At 44.9% G+C, this 25,727-nt stretch overlaps 1 protein-coding gene across 4 annotated transcripts in view; it reads left to right on the plus strand.

Moving 5' to 3' along the window:
• SUDS3 (SDS3 homolog, SIN3A corepressor complex component) overlaps positions 1-25,727 on the plus strand; it is a 213,278-nt gene that overhangs the window by 154,173 nt on the left and 33,378 nt on the right. For all 4 annotated transcript variants that reach the window (XM_033957288.1, XM_033957289.1, XM_033957287.1 and 1 more), the window contains one exon: positions 14,051-14,072. In XM_033957288.1, coding sequence (XP_033813179.1) covers positions 14,051-14,072 — 22 coding nt within the window. The remainder of the gene's footprint in view (positions 1-14,050; positions 14,073-25,727) is intronic.

A 25,727-nucleotide genomic window follows, 5' to 3' on the forward strand; every position in this document is an offset into this window, starting at 1 on the left:
GCTTTCGACTTAGTCGACCACAACATTCTTTTAGACTGCCTTGCACTCATCGGCATCTCCGGCCAGGTCCTCAACTGGTTCCAAGGATTCCTAAGAAACAGATCATACCGAGTATTCAAAAATGACTCCTTTTCATACAGCTGGGACAACTCCTGTGGTGTTCCGCAGGGCTCCCCCCTGTCCCCCACCCTGTTCAATGTCTACCTTGCCTCCCTGGGTAATCTTCTGCAGAGCCACAGACTCAAATTCTTCATCTACGCAGATGACATCACTATAGTCATCCCGCTATCCAGCTTCACACCAGAATTCCTCACCTCCCTCTCAAATACACTCAACCAGATAGAACTCGACCACAACCTGTTAATTAATCGACTAGAATCTATTGGAATCATTGATCAAACTCTTGAATGGTTTAATTCTTTTCTGTCTAACCGTTCTTCTTTCATTAGATTTAACAATAGTATATCCAAAAGTTATTCATTAGAATATGGTATCCCGCAAGGTTCAAAACTATCTCCTCTTCTATTTAATATATTTCTGTCACCTCTTCTAAATATAACACAATCTCTAGGTTTCACAGCTTTTGTATATGCAGATGATATTCAGCTCATTCATCCTTTGGATCCAGAAAGCACCGATGATATAGCAGCTATTAACAATAAACTGGTAACAATAAAAAATTGGTTAACTACAAATAAATTATCTTTAAACATTAACAAAACAAAAACGATGCTTTTCCCTTGGAAAAAAGATACAACTCTGAGCTCTCCAATTTCGATCAATAACATCAATTTAGAACAGGTCAATTCTCTAAAAATATTGGGAGTTATGATCGATGATAAGTTTTCTTACCATGAGCATATCAACAATATAGTTAGATCTTGTTTCTACAAACTTCGTTTGATTCGATCACTAACTAAATTCTTAGAACCAGAAGCAATCAACATTCTCATTCATTCCCTCGTTATGACTAAACTAGATTATTGTAATTCTCTTCTCTTTAATATAACTCTAAAAGAAAAAAGAAGGCTGCAGCTCATACAAAACACCGCCGTGAAACTAATTCACAAAGCAAAAAAATACGACCACGTTACTCCACTGTTAGTTAAATCTCATTGGCTTCCTATAAGCCATCGATTCACATTTAAATTACTGCTTTTGGTGTTCAAAGCTTTAAATTATAATGAACCCCAATTCATCAACAGATGGCTTATTCCTTATAGTACGACACGCTCACTTCGTTCTTCCTCAACTAATCTTCTTACAGTTCCATCTATTAAAATGATAGGAACCAGAAGACAGGATATGTTTTCAGTTAATGCCCCTCAATCATGGAATCTTCTACCCCAACACATCAGAGAGCTAAAAGACCTAACTCAGTTTAAAAAAATGCTAAAAACTTTTCTTTTCAAAGATGCGTATGGTTATTATGAGTAGTAAAAATTGACATTCCTATACACATTTTCGGTTTTTTTCTTTTTTAAAAAAAAAAAAAAACAAGCCACCTTTTACCCACCTTTTGTTTTTCCCTTTTATGTTTCTTCCTCTCTTCTATCAAAATTGTAACTATTTCCCTATTTAGCCTCACATGTCTTGTATGTTTTACCCTCACATTATTATGAATTTAGGTTTTTGATTAATTTGTAAAGTATGTTTCTTGTCTATACAACAAATTTGTTTTTATGTCATTTTTAACATTGCACTTGTTTCATTTATTAATACATGTTATTTTTATTGTACATCGCCTAGCAAATTATATAGGCGATTCATCAAGACTTAATAAACTTGAAACTTGAAACTTGAACTCTGGATGCAATCCTACAGACTGAAACTAAACCCCGACAAAACAAAATTTTTCCTTGCTAGCCCCAAAGACAAAATATTAGACACCACAATTCAAGTAAAAGGATCGACCTTTCCCCTCGAACAAACCCTAAAAATACTAGGAGTCACACTGGACAAACACCTAACCCTGGAGAAGCACACCGACAATACAGTCAGGAAAAGCTTCTCGGCGCTCTGGAAATTACGCACCATAAAAAAATATTTCGACGACACGTCATTCCGCCTTCTAGTCCAATCCTCCATTCTTAGCATACTAGACTATTGTAATATCATTTACCTGAGCTCCACGAAGAAAAACACCAGAAGACTCAGAATGATCCAAAACACCGCTGTCCGCCTTATATTTGGCTTGAAAAAATGGGACCATGTTACCCCTTTCTACCACAAACTTCATTGGCTGCCATTGGAATCCAGAGTACTATTTAAATTCGCTTGTTTCTGCTACAAAACAGTATTCGGCCTAACCCCAAACTACATCAACCCACACTTCATCCTGAATAACAGTCAAGAACCCCTGCAGAATCCAGTTATTTGCTTTCCCCTCCCTAAAACTCTGTCACTCCAACAAATTCTTCGACAAAACCCTCGCCTTCCAGGCTGCCAAGCTAAACCCATGGATAGCCCAATTAATCCTTGAGGCTCCAACCTACCCCAGCTTTAGAAAACTACTCAAAACACACCTCTTCCAAAGCCACGACACTTAATGGCCCCCTCCTCATAGATCCCCCCTCCCCCCCTCTATCTCGCCCCTCCTCCCCCCCGACCCACCTTTTCCTTCTCCCCAATTTTATCTTCTCCCCTGCCTGCATCCCTGCTCCTTTCAACACCTAACTCCACGCAACTCTTTTCAACTATTACTTAACTGCATGTAACTATGTTTAATTTATGTGAACCGCATGTAACGATGCACGTAACTATACTTAATTTATGTAAATCTGTTCAACCAACTCTTAACTGCAAGTAATCCATGTTTAACCTATGTGAACCGCCTAGAACTCTCTGGGTATGGCGGTATACAAGAATAAAGTTATTATTATTATTATTATTGTTATTATTATTATTATGAGCAACTTGAAAAACTGAAGGTAGACAAAGCGATGGGACCAGATGGGATCCATCCCAGGATACTAAGGGAGCTCAGAGAGGTTCTGGCGAGTCCTATTAATGACTTGTTCAACAAATCTCTGGATATGGGAGTGATTCCTGGGGTTTGGAGGAGAGCCGATGTGGTCCCTATTCATAAAAGTGGTCACAGGGATGAAGCAGGAAACTTACAGACCGGTGAGCCTCACTTCAGTTGTTGGAAAAATAATGGAAGTGCTGCTGAAAGAAAGGATAGTGTACTTCCTTGAATCTAATGGGTTACAGGATCCGAGGCAACATGGCTTTACAAAAGGTAAATCGTGCCAAACGAACCTGATTGAATTTTTTTGATTGGGTGACCAGAGAGCTAGATCGGATATATGCTAGATGTAATTTACTTAGATTTCAGCAAAGCCTTTGAGACAGTTCCTCATAGGAGGCTGTTGAACAAACTTGAAGGTGCTGAAGTTAGGACCCAAAGTGGTGAACTGGGTTAGAAACTGGCTGTCGGATAGACGCCAGTGGTTGGTGGTTAATGAAAGTCGCTCGGAGGAAGGAAAGGTGAGTAGTGGAGTCCCTCAGGGTTCGGTGCTGGGTCCGATCTTGTTCAATATGTTTTTGAGTGACATTGCTGAAGGGTTAGAAGGAAAAGTGTGCCTTTTTGCAGATGATATCAAGATTTGTAAGAGAGTAGACACCGAAGAGGGAGTGGAAAATATGAAAAAGGATCTACAAAAGTTAGAGGAATGGTCTAATGCCTGGCAACTAAAATTCAATGCAAAGAAATGCAGAGTAATGCATTTGGGGATTAATAATCGGAAGGAACCGTATGCTGGGAGATGAGAAGCTGATATGCAGGTACGGGGAGAGGGACCTTGGGGTGATAGTGTCCGAAGATCTAAAGGCGAAAAAACAGTGTGACAAGGTAGTGGCTGCTGCCAGAAGGATGCTTGGCTGTATAAAGAGAGACGTAGCCAGTAGAAGGAAGAAGGTGTTGATGCCCCTGTACAGGTCATTGGTAAGGCCCCACTTGGAGTATTGTGTTCAGTTTTGAAGACCGTATCTCGCGAAGGACGTAAGAAGACTTGAAGCGGTCCAGAGATGGACGACAAAAATGATAGGAGGCTTTTGCCAGAAGACGTATGAGGAGAGACTGGAAGCCCTGAATATGTATACCCTAGAGGAAAGGAGGGACAGGGGAGACATGATTGACATTCAAATACTTGAAGGGTATTAACGTAGAACAAAATCTTTTCCAGAGAAAGGAACATGGTAAAACCAGAGGACATAATTTGAGGTTGAGGTGTGGTAGATTCAAAGGCAATGTTAGGAAATTCTACTTTACGGAGAGGGTGGTGGATGCCTGGAATACGCTCCCGAGAGAGGTGGTGGAGAGTAAAACTGTGACTGAGTTCAAAGAAGCGTTGGATGAACACAGGATCTAGAATCAGAAAATAATATTAAAAATTGAACTAAGGCCAGTTCTGGGCAGACTTTCATGGTCTGTTTCTGTATATGGCCGTTTGGTGGAGGATGGGTTGGGGAAGGCTTCAATGGCTGGGAGGGTGTAGATTAGCTGGAGTAGGTTTTAATGGAGATTTTGGCAGTTGGAACCCAAGCACAGTACCAAGTAGAGCTTTGGATTCTTGCCCAGAAATAGCTAAGAAGAAAAAATTAAAAAAAATTTAAATTGAATCAGATTGGGCAGATTGGATGGACCATTCGGGTCTTTATCTGCTGTCATCTACTATGTTACTATATTTCAAAAACTTAAGTACTCAGAAAAAAATAATTATTCATGCAAATAAGTGTTACCATTGGATGGATGAGGGATCAACCTCTGAGCAACCAATAGAAATGTAGCTGGTTGCTGATTGGCTCATTTAAGTAGAGTATCCATGTAAGCCAAACTATCGCTTTCACCATACATCTGGTAGCGCTACAGAAATAATAAATGGTCGTATTAATAAACCACATAATCTGAATGACAGTTCTAAGCAGTTTACACAAAATTAGTAATGTCTATGCTAACTGTGTACAAGAGTTCTTATTACAATTTTCATTGTAAATGATTTGATTTTAAATGCTTTTGGTTCATAGAAAAATTGAATGGTCCATGACATTTCTCTGATGAAGTGATCAGAAGACCCTAAAATGCTGATCAATTTCAGATAAAGACCTCTCCAAGATAAAGTTGTGACTACTTTTAATCTTCAGCTTCTCAACCTGATGTACTCCCAGTACACTTCCAGATAAACCTGACTAAACTTAACAAGCCAATGTAAATTCAAAAGCTCACAGTAATGTCGCTGTCTGTATGCCATCTCTTCCCTTGTAAACCGCTTAGAACTGTTTGTGGTATGGCAGTATATAAAAATAAAGTTATAATTATTATTATTATTATTATCCCAGGACAAGCAGGCAGCATATTCTCACATGTGGGTGACGTCATCTACGGAGCCCCAGCGCGGACAGCTTTTCAAGCAAACTTGATTGAAGTTTCAAGTTTGCTACACTGCACCACGCATGTGCATGCCTTCTCGCCCACTAGAGGGCGCATCCCACCTCGTGGTCCTCAGTTCAGTCTTTTCCGCGGAGCCAGAAGCCCTTTGGAAATTGTGCTCCTATTTTTCAGCCTTCTGACACCGCGTCTGGGTTGTTTAGCTCGGTCGCTGTGCTTTCTTTATTGTTTTTTTCGATTTAGTTCGTCGTTTTCGTTAAAAAAAAAAAAAATCCTCCGTTCGGCTCCGGGGGCTCCCGGGAGCCGCGGCCGCGGGACTTCGTTCATTCCCGGCCACTTTCTTTTCATGTCCCGTCCCTCGACGGGCTTTAAAAAATGCACCCGGTGTGAGCGGTTATTATCTATCACAGACCTCCACCGGTGGTGCTTGCTCTGCCTTGGACCCGAGCACCCGACTAGTTCCTGCGATCGGTGTGCCACTCTTCAGGCTAGAGCGCTTCGTCGACGCCGCGCCAGAATGGCGGAGCTTTTTCAAGTTGACTCCGCGCCCGGAAAGGCCTCGACGTCGGCTTCGGCCCCGGCCTTGACCTCGGCCTCGGTGCCTTCGGCGTCGCCGCGTGCCTCGACCTCGACTTCGAAGCCGACGCACGTGACCAAACCTGCCTTGGGTAAGTCTTCTTTTCCATCCCAGACTCCAGTGTCGTCGAAGAAGCCATCCACGAGTTCCTCTGCGGCGGGTGGGTCGTCCTCGGCCCCGCCCAGGACTCCGGCCACTAATGCCCCAAGGGAATACTCGAGACCGAGGTCGCCCTCCAGGGAGCATCCCCCGGTCTCGGACCTGCCTACCATGGTTGGGATCCCGGCGTTCCAGGACCTGCTCCGAGCATTGATTTCCTCGGAGCTGTCTGGCGCCCTCGAACAACTGCAGTGGGCTGCGACCTCGACTGCTTTGGCCTCGGGGGCTCCGACCTCGGCGACTTCGGTCTCGACTCCCTCGGTCTCGGCTGCCGGGGCACCACCGACCTCGACCTTGCCCTCGACCTCGACCTCGGGGGCCCCGCCTGAGAGCAGCGTTCGGCCCCGGGACAAGGTGCGCCGAGTGAGACGGATTTCCTCCTCCTCCTCCTCGAGGTCCTCCCGGGGCTCCTCGCCCTCGGGCCAGCCTCGAGCGAGGCGTCGTCCGAGGAAGCCGAAGCGTTCCCGAGGCTCTCCTCGGCGACGTGGTCGCTCCTCGCCGCTCGGGGGCGAGGCCCTGCGGGTTTCGGAGCTGCGCCTAGATAACCCGAAGCTTCTCCATTCCCCTGCGAGAGGGGGTTCTCGTGACTCCTCGCTGAGGAAAAGGGGGCGTACCTCGGTCCCTCGGACGCCTGGGACGTCTCCCAGGGGCTCTTCGAGGCGGAGACGTTCCCCGACCCCCTCGAGACCATTAGATCTGGCCTCATGGGGCTCGGGTTCCGGTAGGGAGCTCCGGTATTCTCACGAGCCCTCCCCCTTTTGTTCGTCGGAGAGGTCGAGAACTCCCTCCCCGCCGGCCAGACAGTCCTCCTTCTCTGGCTTTGTGCAGGATATGGCACGTGCCTTGGGCCTAGACCTCATGGCTGGGTCGCAATATACTAAGGAGTTCCTCGAGGAGCAGGACCTTCCTGCCCCCCCAAGGGAATCCCCTCAGCTACCCCTCAACAAGGTCCTTCATCAGACCTTGCTTAAGAACCTGTCTTCACCTCTTACAGTCGCAGCGGTGCCGTCTAAGATGGAGTCCAAGTATAGGACGATACCGCCCAAGGGATTTGAGAAGGCTCAACTCTCCCACCAGTCTCTCCTGGTTGAGTCTGCGCTCAAAAAGACGCAACCCTCCCGGGTTTCTGCGGCGGTTCCGCCCGGCAGGGAGGGTCGGACCCTTGACAGGTTTGGTCGTCGCCTCTATGCCAATTCCTTCATGGCAACCAGGGCATTAAATTATGCCTTTACCTTTTCCTCCTATCTACGGGGCATGGTAAAGGATCTGCCCCAATATCGTGAGGCCTTGCCGGACTCCCGCAAGGATGGGTTCGACAGGTTTGTGTCCAACCTGTCTCAATTGCGGTTGTACCTTTTTCATGCAGTCTATGATACGTTTGAGCTGGTATCGAGGGTGTCGGCCTTTGCGGTAGCTATGCGCCGGCTGGCGTGGCTAAGCACCCTCGATATGGACCCAAACCTGCAGGAACGTCTTGCGGACTTGCCTTGCGTGGGGTCCGAATTATTCGATGAATCCCTGGAGGCGGCGACCAAACGGCTCTCGGAACAGGAGCGCTCGTTAGCCTCCTTGGTCCATCCGAAACCTCGAGCCACGCCGCAGAAACCCTTCCGGCCTCCCCCAAGGAGGTATCCTCAAAAGTCGACCCCGGCTTTTTCAAGGCCACCACCTCGGCGCCCCCCTCGACAGGGCAGAGGGGGACAAACCAAGACTCCCACGCAGGGTCCTGCCAAGCCGGCGCCGTCCTTTTGATGGGATGGGCGGATGGGGCCGGCCCCCCTCCGCCATAGCGCCGGACCCCCTTCCCATTGGGGGTCGACTCCGGTTCTTTTACACGGCCTGGACCGAGATAACATCCGACGCTTGGGTGCTCCGGACCGTCTCAGAGGGCTACTCTCTCAACTTTTGCGCTGCGCCGCCGGAACATTCACCGGGGGCTTGCCCATACAACCGGACCCAGCTCCCAGTCCTCATGGCTGAGGCCAGGGCCTTGTTGAGGCTTCGGGCGGTGGAACCTGTACCCTTCGACCAGCGGGGGCGGGGGTTTTACTCCCGTTACTTTCTGGTCCCAAAGAAGACCGGGGACTTGCGCCCCATTCTAGACCTCAGGAAGCTCAACAAGTTCCTGGTCCGGGAGAAGTTCCGGATGCTGTCACTTCCGGTATTATATCCTCTCTTGGAGGAAGGGGACTGGATGTGCTCCCTGGACCTGAAGGAAGCGTACACCCATGTTCCGGTGCATCCCGCTTTCCGCAAATTCTTACGGTTCCAGGTGGGCGAGCTACACCTGCAGTACAGAGTCCTCCCCTTCGGCCTGGCCTCGTCCCCTCGAGTCTTCACGAAGTGTATGGTGGTAGTTGCTGCAGCACTAATGTCTCGGGGGTTTCAGGTCTTCCCTTACCTGGACGATTGGCTGATCAAGGCCCCGACCAGGGAAGGGGTTATCTCAGCGACCCTACAGTCTATCGCCTTCCTTCAACGACTGGGGTTCGAAGTGAACTTTCCCAAGTCCCAATTATGCCCGACCCAATCACTTCAGTTTATAGGCGCAGTGCTGGACACTGTTCGCCTCCGTTCATTCCTTCCTCCTCCGCGGTTGGAGGCTTTGGTTCGGTTGGGCCGTCTGATCCTTCAGCTGCCGATGGTGTCGGCTCAGCGCATGATGATGCTTCTGGGCCACATGGCTTCGACGGTCCACGTCATGCCGTTCGCCAGGCTGCACATGAGAGTTCCTCAGTGGACTCTGGCCTCTCAGTGGTGCCAGGAGTGCGATCCGGTCTCTTCTCGCATAACTGTGACTCCTTCTTTGAGACGCTCGCTCCGTTGGTGGACCGACTCTTCGAATCTTTCCGGGGGTTTGCTCTTTCTCGTCCCTCCGCCTCGCAAGGTTCTGACCACGGACTCCTCGGAGTACGCGTGGGGGGCCCATCTCGATGGTCTGCGGACCCAAGGCCTGTGGTCGGTGGAGGATCGACACTGTCACATCAATGTGTTGGAGCTTCGCGCCATCTTTCTGGCGGTTCAAGCTTTCTGCCACCTGCTCCGCGATCAGGTAGTCCTCGTGCGAACGGACAACCAGGTGGCCATGTATTATGTGAACAAGCAAGGTGGGACAGGCTCTTGGTCCCTTTGCCGGGAAGCTCTGCGCCTTTTGGAATGGGCGATCTCCCAGAACATCTTCCTACAGGTGGTCTATATACAGGGGGAACAGAACTGCTTGGCAGACAAACTCAGTCGGCTTCTCCAGCCGCACGAGTGGTCGCTCAACTCCAGAGTCCTGCGCGAGGTCTTCGACCGCTGGGGGACTCCGCAAGTGGACCTGTTTGCCTCCCCGGAGACTCGCAAACTACCCCTGTATTGTTCTCGGATGTACTCCCCGGACCGTCTGGAAGCGGACGCCTTCCTTCTCGACTGGGGAGGGAGGTTCCTTTATGCGTTTCCTCCTTTTCCCCTGATCTTGAGAACGTTGGTTCGTCTCAAATCGTCCAGAGCCACTATGATTCTCATTGCACCTCGGTGGCCTCGTCAACACTGGTTCTCCCTGCTTCTTCAACTCAGTGTCAGGGAGCCTCTGCTTCTGCCTGTGTTTCCCTCTCTGCTATCTCAGAGTCGGGGTTCGCTGTTACATCCCAATCTTCAGTCGTTACACCTGACCGCTTGGTTCCTTTCCCCTTGACTTCGGTCCAGGTCTCATGGTCGGTGCGGGAAGTTTTGGAAGCCTCGCGCAAGGTCTCGACCAGGCTTTGTTATTCCCAGAAGTGGACCAGGTTTTCCTCCTGGTGTTCCTCGCGTCATCTGGATCCGGATTCGGTCCCGGTGTCTTCGGTACTGTACTATTTGTTACATTTGTCTAATTCCGGCCTGAAGACGACATCTGTCCGGGTACATCTCAGTGCCATTTCGGCTTTCCATTGGCACTTGGATGGCCGTTCTCTTTCGCTTCATCCTCTGGTGACGCGTTTCATGAAGGGCCTAATCAATGTTTGTCCCCCTCTGAAGCCCCCTCCTGTAGTTTGGGATTTGAATGTTGTCTTAGCTCAACTGATGAAACCTCCCTTTGAGCCTATCGACAAGTCTCTCCTGAAATTCCTTACTTGGAAGGTGGTATTTCTGATTGCTCTCACATCTGCTCGACGGATTAGTGAGTTGCAAGCTTTGGTTGCGGACCCGCCTTTCACTGTGTTCCATCATGACAAGGTGGTTCTCCGCATCCATCCTAAATTTTTGCCTAAAGTTGTGTCTGATTTCCACCTCAATCAGTCCATTGTCCTTCCTGTGTTCTTTCCTAAGCCCCACTCCCATCCTGGCGAGACGGCGCTCCACACGCTTGACTATAAGAGGGCGTTGGCATTTTATCTCCAACGTACCAGGTCTCATCGGAAGGTTCCTCAATTGTTTTTGTCCTTTGATCCTAATCGTTTAGGACACCCTGTTTCCAAGCGCACCTTGTCCAACTGGTTGGCTGCTTGTATTTCTTTTTGCTATGCTCAGGCTGGTCTTACGCTCCCGGGTCGAGTCACGGGGCATAAGGTCCGGGCGATGGCAGCTTCAGTTGCTTTCCTCCGATCTACTCCTATGGAGGACATATGTAAAGCTGCCACTTAGTCTTCGGTTCATATGTTCACCTCCCACTATTGTCTGGACACTTTGTCCAGAAACAACGGCCGGTTTGGCCAGTCGGTGTTACGTAATCTGTTTTCCTAAATTGCCATCCTCCCACCTGCCTTTTTTTGGTTGGCTTGGAGGTCACCCACATGTGAGAATATGCTGCCTGCTTGTCCTGGGATAAAGCACAGTTACTTACCGTAACAGGTGTTATCCAGGGACAGCAGGCAGATATTCTCACAACCCACCCGCCTCCCCGAGGATGGCTTCTTTGCTAGTTATGGAACTGAGGACCACGAGGTGGGATGCGCCCTCTAGTGGGCGAGAAGGCATGCACATGCGTGGTGCAGTGTAGCAAACTTGAAACTTCAATCAAGTTTGCTTGAAAAGCTGTCCGTGCTGGGGCTCCGTAGATGACGTCACCCACATGTGAGAATATCTGCCTGCTGTCCCTGGATAACACCTGTTACGGTAAGTAACTGTGCTTTATTGAAATTTATAAGGAAGGTTTTTAGGGTTTTTTTTTGTCAATGATTGGATTTGTAAAGCAGAAAATATGAAAGCGTGCTTTGAAGTTCTGAGGCTTTTTCCTTTCTGTATACAAAATGTTTTATTTGATTTACTCACAAGTGAGGAAGTAATTGGAGGGGTTGTGTGATGATATAATTGAGTGAAAAATACACCAATTCCTCAGTTGTTTTAGGATGCAGTGATCATACAGCATTCTTTTTTTTTTTTTTATAAATCTTTATTCATTTTAAATCTTTCAACAAGTGTGATCATACAGCATTCTTAACGTAAAAATAAAGGTGGATAAATTACTTAGCAGTCTAAATCAGTGTTCTTCAACAGTCAGTCCGCAGACTGGTGCCTGTCTGCAAAAATTTCCTGCCGGTCTGTGCAGGGCCGGTACGTGCCTCAGGCCCGAGGAGATCAGGGGACCCCGATGAGCTGGGTACCCGCATGTCTCCCTCCCTCTTGTGCGATCGATGCGGCATTTTCATTGCCACCCCTGGTGTTATCTTCTGGCCGGCTCCCTCTTTCTCACTACCACCTACTTCTTATAGGGAATTCAGGAAACGCCTAAAAACACATCTGTTCCCGAAGTACTTAGGTAACTGACCTATGCAATCTTAGTCCTCAACAAATGATCTTTAGAACTGTTATTCACTAGCTCTGAACTTTGTTTATTCCACTCGATTTGTAATACCTTTTAATCATTGTAAATCGCATAGAACTTCACGGTCCTGCGGTATATAAATTGTTATTATTATTATTACCACAGTGCACAAAGCCGTAGGTGGTGGCTCCTATGCAGGTCCTGCGCCTGATCCAGAAGCCTTCTCACTGACTTCTTTGAAGGTGTGAATAAACATGTGGATAAAGGTGAGCCGGTTGATATAGTATATCTAGATTTTCAGAAATCTATTGATAAAGTTCCTCACGAGAGGCTCCTGAGAAAATTAAAGTGTCTTGGGATAGGTGACAAAGTTCAGTTGTGGATTAGGAATTGGTTATTGGATAGAAAACAGAGGGTAGGGTTAAATGGTCATTTTTCTCAATGGAGGAGAGTAAACAGTGGAGTGCCACAGGGGTCTGTACTGGAACCGGTGCTATTTAACTTATTTATAAATGATCTGGAAATTGGAATGACGAGTAAACTGTTCAAAGTTGTTAAAACGCATGCGGATTTTGAAAAATTGCAGGCGGACCTTAGGAAATTGGAAGGCTGGTTGTCCAAGTGGCAGATGAAATTTAATGTGGACAAATGCAAAGTGATGCACATTGGGAAGAATAACCTGAATCACAGTTACCGGATGCTTAGGTCCATCTTGGGGATTAGCACCCAAGAAAAGGATCTGGGTGTCATCATAGACAATACGATGAAATCTTCCGCCCAATGTGCAGCGGTGGCCAAAATAGCATATAGGATGCTAGGAATTATTTAAAAAAAAAGGGATGGTTAACTAGACTAAGAATGTTATAATGCCCCTGTATTGCTCCATGATGTGACCTCATCTGGGGTATTGTATTCAGTTCTGGTCTCCTTATCTCGAGAAAGATATAGTGGCACTAGAAAAGGTTCAAAGAAGAGCGACCAAGATGGTAAAGGGATAGAACTCCTCTCATATGAGGAAAGACTAAAATAGTTAGGGCTCTTCAGCTTGGAAAAGAGATGGCCGAGGGGAGATATGATTGAAGTCTATAAAATCCTGAGTGGAGTAGAAAGGGTACAAGTGGATTGATTTTTCGCTCAGTCAAAAATTACAAAGACTAGAGGACACTCAATGAAGTTACAGGGAATAGTTAAGCTCTGGAATGCATTGCCAGAGGTTGTGGTAAGAGCGGATAGCGTAGCTGGTTTTAAGAAAGGTTTGGACAAGTTCCTGGAGGAAAAGTCCATAGTCTGTTATTGAGAAAGACATTGGGGAAGCCACTGCTTGCCCTGTATCGGTAGCATGGAATATTGTTACACTTTGGTTTTTGGCCAGGTACTAGTGACCTGGAATGGCCATCATGAGAACGGGCTACTGGGCTTGATGGAACATTGGTCTGACCCAGTAAGACTATTCTTATGTTCTTATGACATCACAACGTCAGAGGGAAGGCTTCTGGATGAGGTGCGGGACATGCAAGGAGCCGCCACACACGGCTTGGTGCACTGCAGTTGTGAGGAAGAGGGAGCTGTCCAGAAGATAACACCGGGAGAGGCAATGAAAACGTGCTTCGCACCGCGGGCAGCATAAAATGGACAGGCGGGAGCAGGCCAGAAGGTAAGACACCCGCCAGAGTCACAGCATGGAGGGAGGGAGACAACAAAGGTAGGAGGAATGATTTTATTTTCAATTTAGTGTTTGAATTGTGTCAATTTTGAGAATTTTCATCTGCTGTCTACAGTATATTTTGCACTGTTCTGGAAGAAATACATGTGTTTCTTTTTCTCTGGGGTTATACAGCATGCAGAGTCTTGAATCTTAGGGTTTCCTTTGTATATATTTTAGTTTTTGGTCTCGTATTTGCATAGGAGTTATCTATGATCTGGTAGGAATGAATGTTGAGAAGCATACAGTGTGCTTTGTGTAGTTTAATTTTGTGGTTAATCATTGTGGTGTTAATAAGATTCTATCAGTGTTCTTCAACTACCAATCTGTGGACCGATGCCGGTCCACAAAATAATTATTTTATTTCCGCCAGTCCATAGGTGTGAAAAGGTTGAAGAACACTGGTCTAAATGCCATAAATGCTTTGTGTTTTGATAATGGTACTTTCAAAATCTGGTTTATTTATTTATTTATTGTATTTAATTTTATTTTATACAGCTCAAGTCTCCCAAGAGACCAGGTAAGTTCAGAGCATGCTGATTCCTTTTGCTAGGTGTGTGTTAACCCTTCATTACTGAGTTATTTGTGAAGTTTGGACCTCATAACTAATTTTTTCCCATTTTTTGCTCTTTGATTTGAAATGAGAAATAGCTTGAAGGAAAACTGCACAAATAGATTACAATTTTTAATTATATCATATGAAGCCACCATAAAACACATTCCTCAAGGCTTTATCTTATCCCCACTTTTATTCAACATCTTCCTGATCTCCCTGATAACATTAGGACGTGTCGAAGTGGAAGATGATATTTTCTTTCTCAAGGGACCCTTGGCCACAAGAGGGCACCCGCTCAAACTCAGGGGCGGAAAATTTCATGGCGACACCAGAAAGTATTTCTTCACAGAGAGAGTGGTTGATCATTGGAACAAGCTTCCAGTGCAGGTGATCGAGGCAGACAGCGTGCCAGACTTTAAGAATAAATGGGATACCCATGTGGGATCCCTACGAGGGTCAAGATAAGAAAATTGGGTCATTAGGGCATAGACAGGGGGTGGGTAAGCAGAGTGAGCAGACTTGATGGGTTGTAGCCCTTTTCTGCCGTCATCTTCTATGTTTCTATGTTTAAATAGGTTTTACACCATATGCATACGCTGATGTTATACAGCTCCTCCTTAGATACCAACGATCAAACTGAGATCACAAGTATCAACCACAAAATGGAAATAATTGGTCAGTGGCTAAAAGATAACATCCTGGCGTTAAACATCACAAAATCATCAACAATGTTGTTCCCATGCAAAGACGTTCTACAATTAAGAACATAAGCAATGCCTCCGCTGGGTCAGACCTGAGGTCCATCGTGCTCAGCAGTCCGCTCATGCAGCGGCCCAACAGGTCCAGGACCTGTGCAGTAATCTCTATTTATACCATTCTATCCCCTTTTCCAGCAGGAAATTGTCCAATCCTTTCTTAAACCCCAGTACCGTACTCTGCCCTATTACGTCCTCTGGAAGCGCATTCCAGGTGTCCACCACACGTTAGGTAAAGAAGAACTTCCTAGCATTCGTTTTGAATCTGTCCCCTTTCAACTTTTCCGAATGTCCTCTTGTTCTTTTATTTTTTGAAAGTTTGAAGAATCTGTCCCTCTGTACTCTCTCTTATGCCCTTCATGATCTTGTAAGTCTCTATCGTATCCCCTCTAAGTCTCCTCTTCTCCAGGGAAAAGAGACCCAGTTTCTCCAATCTCTCAGCGTATGAAAGGTTTTTTCCATCCCTTTTATCAGACGTGTCGCTCTCTTCTGAACCCTCTCGAGTAACATCATATCCTTCTTAAGGTACGGCGAGCAATATTGGACGCAGTATTCCAGATGCGGGCCCACATTCGCCCGATACAACGGCAGGATAACTTCTTTCGTTCTGGTTGTAATACCCTTCTTGATTATGCCCAGCATTCTATTCGCTCTCTTAGCAGCCGCTGCACACTGTGCCATCAGCTTCATTGTCATGTTCACCATTATCCCCAAGTCCCTTTCTTGGCTACTCCCATTCAATAAGATTCCTCCCATCATATAGTTGTACCTCGGGTTTCTGTTTCCCACATGCAATACTTTACATTTCTCAACGTTGAACTTCATCTGCCATCTCCCCATTCCCCTAGTTTGTTCAAGTCCCTTTGCAATTCTTCGCAGTCCTCTTTAGTCCGAGCTCCACTAAATAGTTTGGTGTCGTCCGCAAATTTTATTATCTCACATTTCGTCCCTGTTTCTAGATCATTTATGAATATATTAAATAGCAGCGGCCCGAGCACCGAGCCCTGCAGAACACCATTCGTGACTCTCCTCCAGTCCGAGTAGTGGCCTTTCACCTCTACCCTCTGTTTCCTTCCCGCCAACCAGTTTCTGATCCATCTATGTACGTCTCCGTCCACCCCATGGTTCTTCAGTTTCCGGAGTAAACATTCATGAGGCACCTTGTCAAAGGCTTTTTGGAAATCTAGGTATATGATGTCTATGGAGTTTCCTCTGTCCATCTGTTTAATTCCTTCGAATAAGTGCAATAATAATAATTTATTTTCTTATATACCGTCAAAGCCATGGTAGTTCGAGGCGGTTTAAAATAAGAGGAGCTGGACAGTCAGCGATAAGTTACAAAATAGAATCAATGAATACAAGTACACTGAAAGCAATAAGTTAGTTAGGCACGATCTCCCCCTGCAGAAACCATGTTGGTTGGTTATCAGAAGTTCGTTTCTTTCAAAATGTTCATCAATGTTTTCTTTTATCAGTGCTTCTGCCATTTTCCTCGGAACTGAGGTCAGACTCACCGGTCTGTAGTTTCCCGGGTCACCTCTTGATCCCTTTTTTAAAGATGGGTGTGACGTTGGCTGTCTTCTAATCCTCCGGGATCACGCCTATTTTCAGGGATAGGTTGCAAATTTGCTGCAGTAGTTCCACGATCTCCTCCTTTAATTCCTTCAGAACCCTTGGATGGATTCCGTCCGGACCCGGGGATTTGTCAGTTTTTAGTTTTTCTATCTGCTTGCACACATCTTCAAGGCTCACTTCCATGGATGTTAGTTTTTCTGCTTGATTTCCATTGAAGAATTGCTCAGGTTCCGGTATGTTGGTTGTGTCTTCGTTTGTAAATACAGACGAAAAGAACATGTTAAGTCTTTCTGCGACTTCTTTCTCCTCCTTCACCACTCCCTTCCTGTCTCCATCGTCCAGCGGTCCCACCTCCTCCCTAGCCAGCTGCTTCCCTTTAACATATCTAAAGAACGGTTTGAAATTTCGTGCTTCCCTGGCTAGCCTCTCTTCATACTTTCTTTTGGCTTTTCGAACCACACTGTGACATTCTTTTTGATACTTCATGTGCTCTTTCCAGTTCCCCTCAGTTTTGTCCTTTTTCCATTTCCTGAATGAATTTTTCTTATTGCCTATTGCTTCCTTCACTATTTTAGTTATCCATGCCGGGTCTTTTGTTTGACTCCTTTTGCACCCCTTTCTGAATCTGGGGATATACAGATTTTGCACCTCGCTCACCGTGTCCTTGAAAAAAGACCAGGCATGTTCTACCATTTGCCATTTTTTGGAAGTGTTCCTAAGTTTCTTCCTTACCATTTCCCTCATTGCTTCATAGTTGCCTTTTCTGAAGTTAAAAGTTGTCGCTATGGTTCTCTTTCCTTTCGGTTTTCCTACCTCAACCTTTAACTTGATCATATTATGATCGCTGTTTCCCAATGGTCCCACTACTTCCACTTCCTTTGCAGGTCCCCTTAACCCATTTAGGATTAGATCCAGAGTGGCATTTCCTCTCGTTGGTTCTCTAACAAACTGTTCCATGAAGCAATCTTGTGTAGCCTCCAGGAATTCTGTCTCCCTAGCGCATCTTGAGCTTCCAAGACTCCATTCTATCCCGGGGTAGTTGAAGTCTCCTATAATAACCAATTTGCCATAACTCCGTACCGTTTCAAACAATATCATCCAAGCTCCTGGGTGTAATACTGGATAATAAATTGACATATGGCTAAAATCAGGAGATAACAAAGGAAGAACAACTTGGAGACTAAAATTAAAAGAATACAAAAAACTTATAACTACAAAACGCACAAATTTTTACGCACAAAAAATAAACTTTCCCAACACCAACTCAAAAAATCTATTTAAACTAATCAATAATCTTTATGATATACAGGCCTTTTCCCGCACCATAGCAGACTCCCCACCATCGGCCAATGCTTTGGCTGAATTCTTCAACTACAAAATCAATAACCTAAGATCCAACCAACCACTTGAACTACCCAGTCGCCCAACACATTGACGAACCCAGGGTAGACATGCTCTGGAGAAATTTCTCTATCCCCACCTGGAATCAATTCTGCAAATTCTACTTGAAATATGCCGATTCGTACTGCAGATTTGACAGTTGGCCACCTAACGACATGAAAGTCGCTCCAGTTGCCTTCAAAGCCAAGCTACACGTCTGGCTCTCCTCTCTATTGCTGTCTGGTAGATTTCCCAAGGAGTTAGGTCAGATACTAATCGCACCGATTATAGAAAATCCCAAGGAATCTATTAAGTTGACTTCGAATTACAGGCCCATTGCAAACATTCCTTTTTTTTGTAAAGCTGATGGAAGGCTTGGTAAACCAGGATTTAGTATCGTACCTGGACAAATTCAGCATACTTCATGACAATCAGGTTTTTGTTCTGGGTTCAGCACGGAAACAGTCATTGCTTCATTGCTGGACTCCCTTCTGAATCTATTCAGCCAAGGCTCAAGTGCACTAATCCTTCAGCTAGACTTGAGTAGTGCCTTCGATTTAGTCGATCATGCCATCTTAATTGACTGCTTGGAGTCAATCAGACTCACCGGTAATGTATTGAAATGGTTCCAAGGTTTCCTGACTAAACAATCGTACCGAGTCCATAGCGATAACAATCAATCAATCAATCAATCAAGCTTCCAGTACAGGTGATCGAGACCCGCAGTATCCCAGACTTCAAGAATAAATGGGATACCTATGTGGGATCACTGCGAGGGTCATACCAATGAATAGGGTCGCTAGGATATTGACTTAATAGAGCAGGTCAGTAGAGTTAAGGGGGCCAGTAGAATTATAAGGGTGGGTCAATGGTGTGGGCAGACTTGATGGGCTGTAGCCCTTATCTGCCATCATCTTTCTATGTTTCTAATCCTCCTGCTGGGTAAACCCATGCGGAGTCCCACAGGGCTCCCTCCTATCCACCACCCTGTTCAACAGTTACCTAGCCTCATTGGCGACCCTACTACAAAAATTAAAAATCAAATTTTACATCTATGCTGATGACATCACCATAGTCCATCCTCTAACAAACCTGTCTCCCGAAACAAAGAACCATCTAGCATCAACATTAAAACATATTGAATCATGGATGACAGAGTTCAAACTGAAACTCAACTCTGAAAAAACCAAATTCTTCCTGGCGAGCCCTAATGACAAAATCAAAGACACTTCAATTTCCCTGAATGGACAGACCTTCTCCATCGTCGATTCCATAAAAATCCTGGGAATGACGCTAGACCGTTACCTCACTCTAGATATTCACACAGTCACTGATCAAAAAAGGCTTCTCGACACTATGGAAACTTAGAACCATCAGAAAGTACTTTGACGCAGCATCCTTTCGCCTACTGGTACAATCCTCCATCTTAAGCCTGCTTGACTACTGTAATATCATCTATCTGGGGTCCCTCAAGAAAACCATTCAAATACTCTGTATCATACAAAATTCAGCAGTGCGACTGATTTTCGGCATAAAAAATGGGATCACATAACCCCCTACTATCAAAAACTTTATTGGCTGTCACTAGAAGCAAGAGTGCTGTTCAAATTTGCCTGCCTTTGTTTCAAATCTATTCTTGGCATGGCCCCCCTATACCTTGTCTCCCATTTTAAATTGGATTGTTCCACCAGGCCTACATGTAGAATACATATGTTCAGCCACCCTTCAATAAAAACCTGCCAATACAAAAGATTCCTTGACAGAACGCTAGCCTTCCAAGCAAGTCAACAGAACGGCTGGCTAGGCAACATCATCAAACACTCCTCTTCCTATCTTAACTTCAGAAAACTAGTTAAAACCAACCTGTTTAACCGATTTGTAACCAAGAACTCTTAAACCTTCCCCTGTACGGTTATCACATGTGCTTGGTTTCCCTACATTGTGATTTTATGTAACAAAAGTCTTCATTGTTGGGTTTTTTCGCTGACTGTTCAGCTCTTCTTGTTGTAAACCGCCTCGAACTACTATGGCTTTGGCAGTATATAAAAATAAAATTATTATTATTATAATATCAGCAACAAATCAGCTCTGTGGTATAAAAATCATACGTTCACACTCCAAAGTTCTTGACTCTCTGCATTGAACATTCTTGTCCATTCTCTTGTCATTTCTTGTCTAGACTATTGTAACGCATTCCATAAAGGAATTACCCAGAAAGAGCTGAGGTGCATACAAATCAAACAAAACACTGCAATAAAGCTTATCGAGAATGCAAAAAAATTTGATCACATTGCACCTTTATTAATAAAAGCCCATTGGCTCCCAGTATCGCATAGAATTTACATACAAAATCCTACTCTTAACATTTAAAACATGCAATACAAATCTTCCGGATTTTAGAGCAGAATTTTGATCCCATATGCCCCTGTGAGAACCCTTAGATCAAACGCCCAATACCGTGTCATTTCATCGACCCGATCAATGATATTTTGTGACAGATCCCATACTCTGCAATGTAATGCCTACTGATTTATGTGAGGAAACAATATTAGAATGCTTTAAATCAAATAATGGTCTCCAAAAATTATTTAAAAATGTATTTTATTCATTTTTTCTTCCATTTGTGCATCACACATATCTATACAAGCCCTAGGCAACATTACAGAGGAAGGGGTTAGAAGAGGGTATGGAGGACTATGGAGGGCAGGAAGGAGTAGAGGAGAGAAGCATGTGGAATATTTCATAGAAATTCCAACTTTATAGATAGGAGCACCATTTATGTAAATGATATCTAAATGAATTAAAGTAATATGTAAAAAGGAATAGCAGGGAGGAACTGTTAAACAATAGAATTCAGTTAATAAAATAAAAACAATAGGGTAAAAACAATAGGATAAAATTTAAAATAATTCATAAACTAGAAGAAAAAATTGAAAAACAAAATCAAATAAGTCTGGCAGAAGTCCAATTTCCTAAAGCAGCTCTGTTGCCTCAGCATATTTTAAATAATCCCAACGGCAAAAGTCCAGACGGGACAGATATCAGCTCGGGCTTTCCAGCTGCTGCAGCCCTGACTCATTGCTTCCAGCAGAAGATGCACAGAGATAGAACAATCCAGCGTCGGGCCGCATTGCTCTAGGTGGGTGGCAGATGCTCATGGGCAGCTCCCGAAGAAGAGGAACAAAACAGGGGAAAACAAAACCGCAAGCACAAATATGTAAAAGACAGAGTGGAATAGTCCAAATCAGAATGATGTGCACAAATGAAAGTGTCCTCCAACTCATCTGATGATCATCCAATAATACAAGAATACATCCAATGACTCGACATGCACATGTTTCGGCCAACCAGGCCTGCCTCAGGAGTCTTAAGAGCCTCTAAAGATAATATCAATTAATATATATAAAGTGCTTCCACTCTAAAAGATGTTGCCGAACTTCAAATAAGATGTCATGCAGAGATACTTGTAAATGAATGCTTGACTTCAAGCAAAATGATGAAAAATCTGCTGTTGCATCAACCAGCAGCGATCCACTATGCCTCCACTGGTCCCGCCTCCAGCAACAATCTCCCCGCAGCGATCTCCAGTCACCACATGCAGATAAGAAGGATCTCTGCAGAAAATAAACCGTTCCAGGCCTTTAGTAGACAGTTATGCTGTGATTCTATAACTGTCAAACTCCTATCCAAGATGTTTTCTGACTATTCCGAGTGAAAATTAAAAGAAAAATAGTATTAAAATTGTTCCAATAAAAAGATTACCTTATTTCTATTTTCTATTTATAAATATAGCTACAATACTATTTTATTCTAAAGCAACAACAAAAAATCTTTTTTCTACCTTTTGTCATCTCTGGTTTCTGCTTTCCTCTACTTCCCTTCACTCTCCATTCCATCCAGCATACTCCCTCTTTCTCTGGGGAAATTACAGACCGGTAAGCCTGACTTCAGTAGACAAATATGATTTAATGAGACAGAATCAGGATGGGTTCAGCTGAGGGAGATATTGCCTCACCAATTTGCTTGACTTCATTGAAGGTGTGAATAAACATGTGGATAAGGATGAGCTGGTTGATGCAATGTGTGTAAAGAAAGTGGCGGTCAGGAAGCCCTAAAGAAACGGTGGTTTACCATGAAACGTTGACTAGTAGACAAGACGCCACCTGAAAGTTTTACAACACAGTTGTCAATGTTGCTAAATAACATCTCAGTCCCACACTCAAAATTAGCATAGTGGCAATTGTATATTCTCCACGGAAGTTTTTTATGCCAGTGACGTGGGTGGAGGAGGCTTGAGCATTTATGCCCTGCCGGAACAAACCTGAGGCTTTTTCTTCCATTGAGTTAATACTCTCAGCCTTACGAGTGGAGCAAGTTTGTGATTATCATTGATTTATCCACTTTCACTTTTTGTTGATGTAGTATATCTAAATTTTCAGAAAGCTTTTGACAAAGTTCCGCATGTGAGTTTCCTGAGAAAACAGAGGGTAGGGTTAAATGATCATTTTTCTCAATGGAGGAGTTTTGGGTTTTTTTTTAAATTATAAACATTTTTATTCAATAAAGCAGCATCAAACACAGGCTGAATGCCAACATTCAGTGCATCACCAAACCCTTACCCCCCCCCCACTCCACAAAAGAACACTAAGGGCTAGATTCACTAAGCAAACCGATCGTGTACCAATCGGTTTGCGACCCGATTTTCCTCCGACCCGATTCACTAACCTTTGTGCTGGTCCGATTCCAATCTGTGCATGCAAATGAGGGGAAACAGCATTCAAAGTAGGCAGGCAGCAATTCACTAAACAAATCTGGGACATCGACTGGGTTGGCCGATCAACAGAAGAAGCGTCCTTTCCGACTGTCCTCGCCCTGAAATCCTAGCCCTGCAGCCCATCAAACCATCAAAAAATCCCCCTGCATTTCTGCTGCTCTGCTCTCTGCCCCAAAAGGTGCGACTTGCTCTCTGCCTCCCTGACTCTCTCTGCCGCCCCAAACCTGCTTTCTACCTCACTGACTCTGTGTCCCCGTGCAGTGTCTTTCTCCTCCCCCCGGTCTCTGTACTTCTAGGTCTCCCTGTGCACTTGTTGAATGACAAGACTCACCGATTTGCCACCCTGACTCTCCTGCCCTTCCCCAAGCAATGCGAGCGTGTGGTTTTAACCCGCAGATTTAAAGCGGGTTAAAACCTCAGGCTCACGAAGTAAAGTAAAAAGTAAAGTAAAAATCACAGCTCTTCCTTCGCGGTGAGCATGCGCAGACCATCTAGAGGCAAAGAAGATGGTCTGCGCACGCTTCAGGATCACTCACTAGCGATCCATATGGCCGGTGGGGGGGGTGTCGTTCCTCCAATTGCCCCCCATTTGCATCCTGACCCGTTGTGGATCAGTCGGCCTGCCACGGATCGGGCACGTTAGTGAATCTAGCCCTAAGTCCCCTCCACCTACCCCTACAGCTGAGTTGAGAAAATCCCAGAAAGACGACCAACCAAATGATTGGTAAGGCAGTGAAGCAGTTGTCCTCCCATATTAGTCAAGTTATGCCTCTCCAAATGCCATATGGAAGCCAAATCTGACAGAAGGAAAAAAAAATGTCATTCTTTAATGCTGTTAATTTGGACATCAAATATATATGGTCCACTTTAAGAAGATGATCAGTCCATGAGGGAAGAGAATCCCTTTTCCAAAATGAAGCCACCCACAGTCTGGCCGCTGTGGCGACCAAAGTGATGAAATGAGCTTGTTCCTTCTCCAATCCCTCAGCAGGCTTATTGAGAACGGTACATATCTTTAAACTGTCTACAATAATGCCTGAACCATCCCCCCAAACAGAACAACTTTAGGACAGTGCCACCAGATGTGTATAAACATCCCCTCTGCTCCACAGCCCCTCCAACACTTGCCAACCCCATGCAAGAACAAGCGATATAATTTTACAGGGGTATAATACTATTGAAATAACATCTTATATCCCTGTTCAATCAAAAGACTAGCCAAGGAAATGCGAAGCAAAGCATGGTATAAGTGCTTCCACTGACATTGTCCCTGTCAACCCTAGGAGCTCCTTCCATTTACTCTCATACGACTGGGCCAGTGGGCAGCTATGCAATAGGGCTTTATACAGTCTTGAGATCAAACTCACCCCCACTCCCATATGAAAGACCTTTAAAAAGGTGGAATCAGCCTTACACCACTCTGGGAGTACTTTCTTCTGTAAAAAGTCATGAAGTTGTAGATAAACGAAGAGATCCGTGGCCAGCAAGTCATGTCTGAAGGGCTGCAAAAGATACTAGCTCTCCCCGAAGCACCTACTGAGCCAACACACAAAGCCCCCCCCCCCCCCAATCATCTCAACATTTAAAGACAATATTACTCCGAGCAGAATATTTGCAAGAAAATGAGCTTGAGACAGTGCCCTCATCCCCGCAGTGCCCTCATCACTCAGTTTCCCTGTCCCATTCCTGTAAGTTTTGCTTTAACTACACAAGCCTCGAACACTTGTGATTTTTAAGTGTTTGAGGCTTGTGCAGATGAGGACAGAGCTTGCGGGAATGGGACAGGGATGGGAAAATAAATTCCCGCTGGAACGGAAAAAAAATTGTCCCCGTGTCATTCTCTTGTACAGTTTCGTTTTTAAGTGCTCACTCAGTTCCTTTCAAATTTCAACAGCATCAGCTATTTTTCTGTATTTTGTTTAAAGCTTCAGGATCTTCAACATTTCTCTGAAGTCCAATGTTGAGGATCTTGGGCATAAGAGTACCATCTATTTTCTCTCAGCTTTATTCACAACCTGTCATCAGAATAGGCTAGTTCTTATTTGCAGTTTTCTGGGTTTTACCGCATCTGGTTAGGTAGAACAGGTGTTTTCAGCCATCATGCTATGGCTTTCTTCAGGGTAATCTCTGACGTCTGCAGTTTGTCTTTAAATATAGTGGGTCCTCAGACCTGATTGGTTGGGGCTTGAGGTGATACCAGCCACAGAAACCTAAGAAAGCATATAAACCAGCTTCACAGAGAGAACATATTTAAACTCTCCAGAGAATTTTCCATTCTATGGGAAAAAGAGACCAATGGATTTTCCCACCAAAATTCAAATTGGTGTCCAATGGACTATCCTGCCTGATTCACCTCAAGCCTGTGCCCCATTCTGACTCAAGCTTAATGATCAGCTTCACATAGTAAAAACATAGTAAATGGCGGCAGATAAAGACCTGAACTGTCTAATCTAATCTAATCTAAACCTTAAGTTTATATACCGCATCATCTCCATGAGAATGGAGCTCGACACGGTTTACAAGAACTTAAAATAGTGGGTAGAGAAGAAGAAAAAGGATTACATGAACTTATGTGTAGAAGGGGGGAGAGAAAGGGGGGAAGGATAGAGCTACAATTTGCTGAAAAGCCAGGTTTTCAGTTGTTTGCGGAATAACTGAAGGGAGCTCAGGTTCCGCAGCGGGGTGGTGAGGTCGTTCCAAAGACCTGTTAAGATTCCTGTCAGTCAGACTATGGGATTATGAAAAGTCCCTTGTATATAATTAAAAGGGGAGGAATGTTTGAGCTGCATAAATGTTCAGGCTGTTAGGTTCTTGTTTAACATGTTTCTTCTCAGAGACTTAAAGTTTTACTTGCATTACTGTTTCTTCAGTGATTGTTTTGTATTTATCTGAGCAAATCAGATACTTGGTTTTGGGGAGTTCCCCGTACCTCTCCTTCTCATGTCTCTTCGAACTATAAGGCTGTCACTAGCATTGGTACAAACGGAAGAGGGCAGCAGAGACCGGGGAGAAGGAGGAGGAGCTGAAAAGCTGTGCTTGACATCTTCTGCAGCGAGCTCGTGACTGTGAGGATAACCCTATGGTTCACCATATTATTCCTCCTATCTATTGAAAAATATCTCTTTTTGGAGGGGG

The sequence above is a fragment of the Geotrypetes seraphini genome, chromosome 8 (genome assembly GCF_902459505.1).
Source record: "Geotrypetes seraphini chromosome 8, aGeoSer1.1, whole genome shotgun sequence".
Classification (NCBI taxonomy): Eukaryota; Metazoa; Chordata; class Amphibia; order Gymnophiona; family Dermophiidae; genus Geotrypetes; species Geotrypetes seraphini.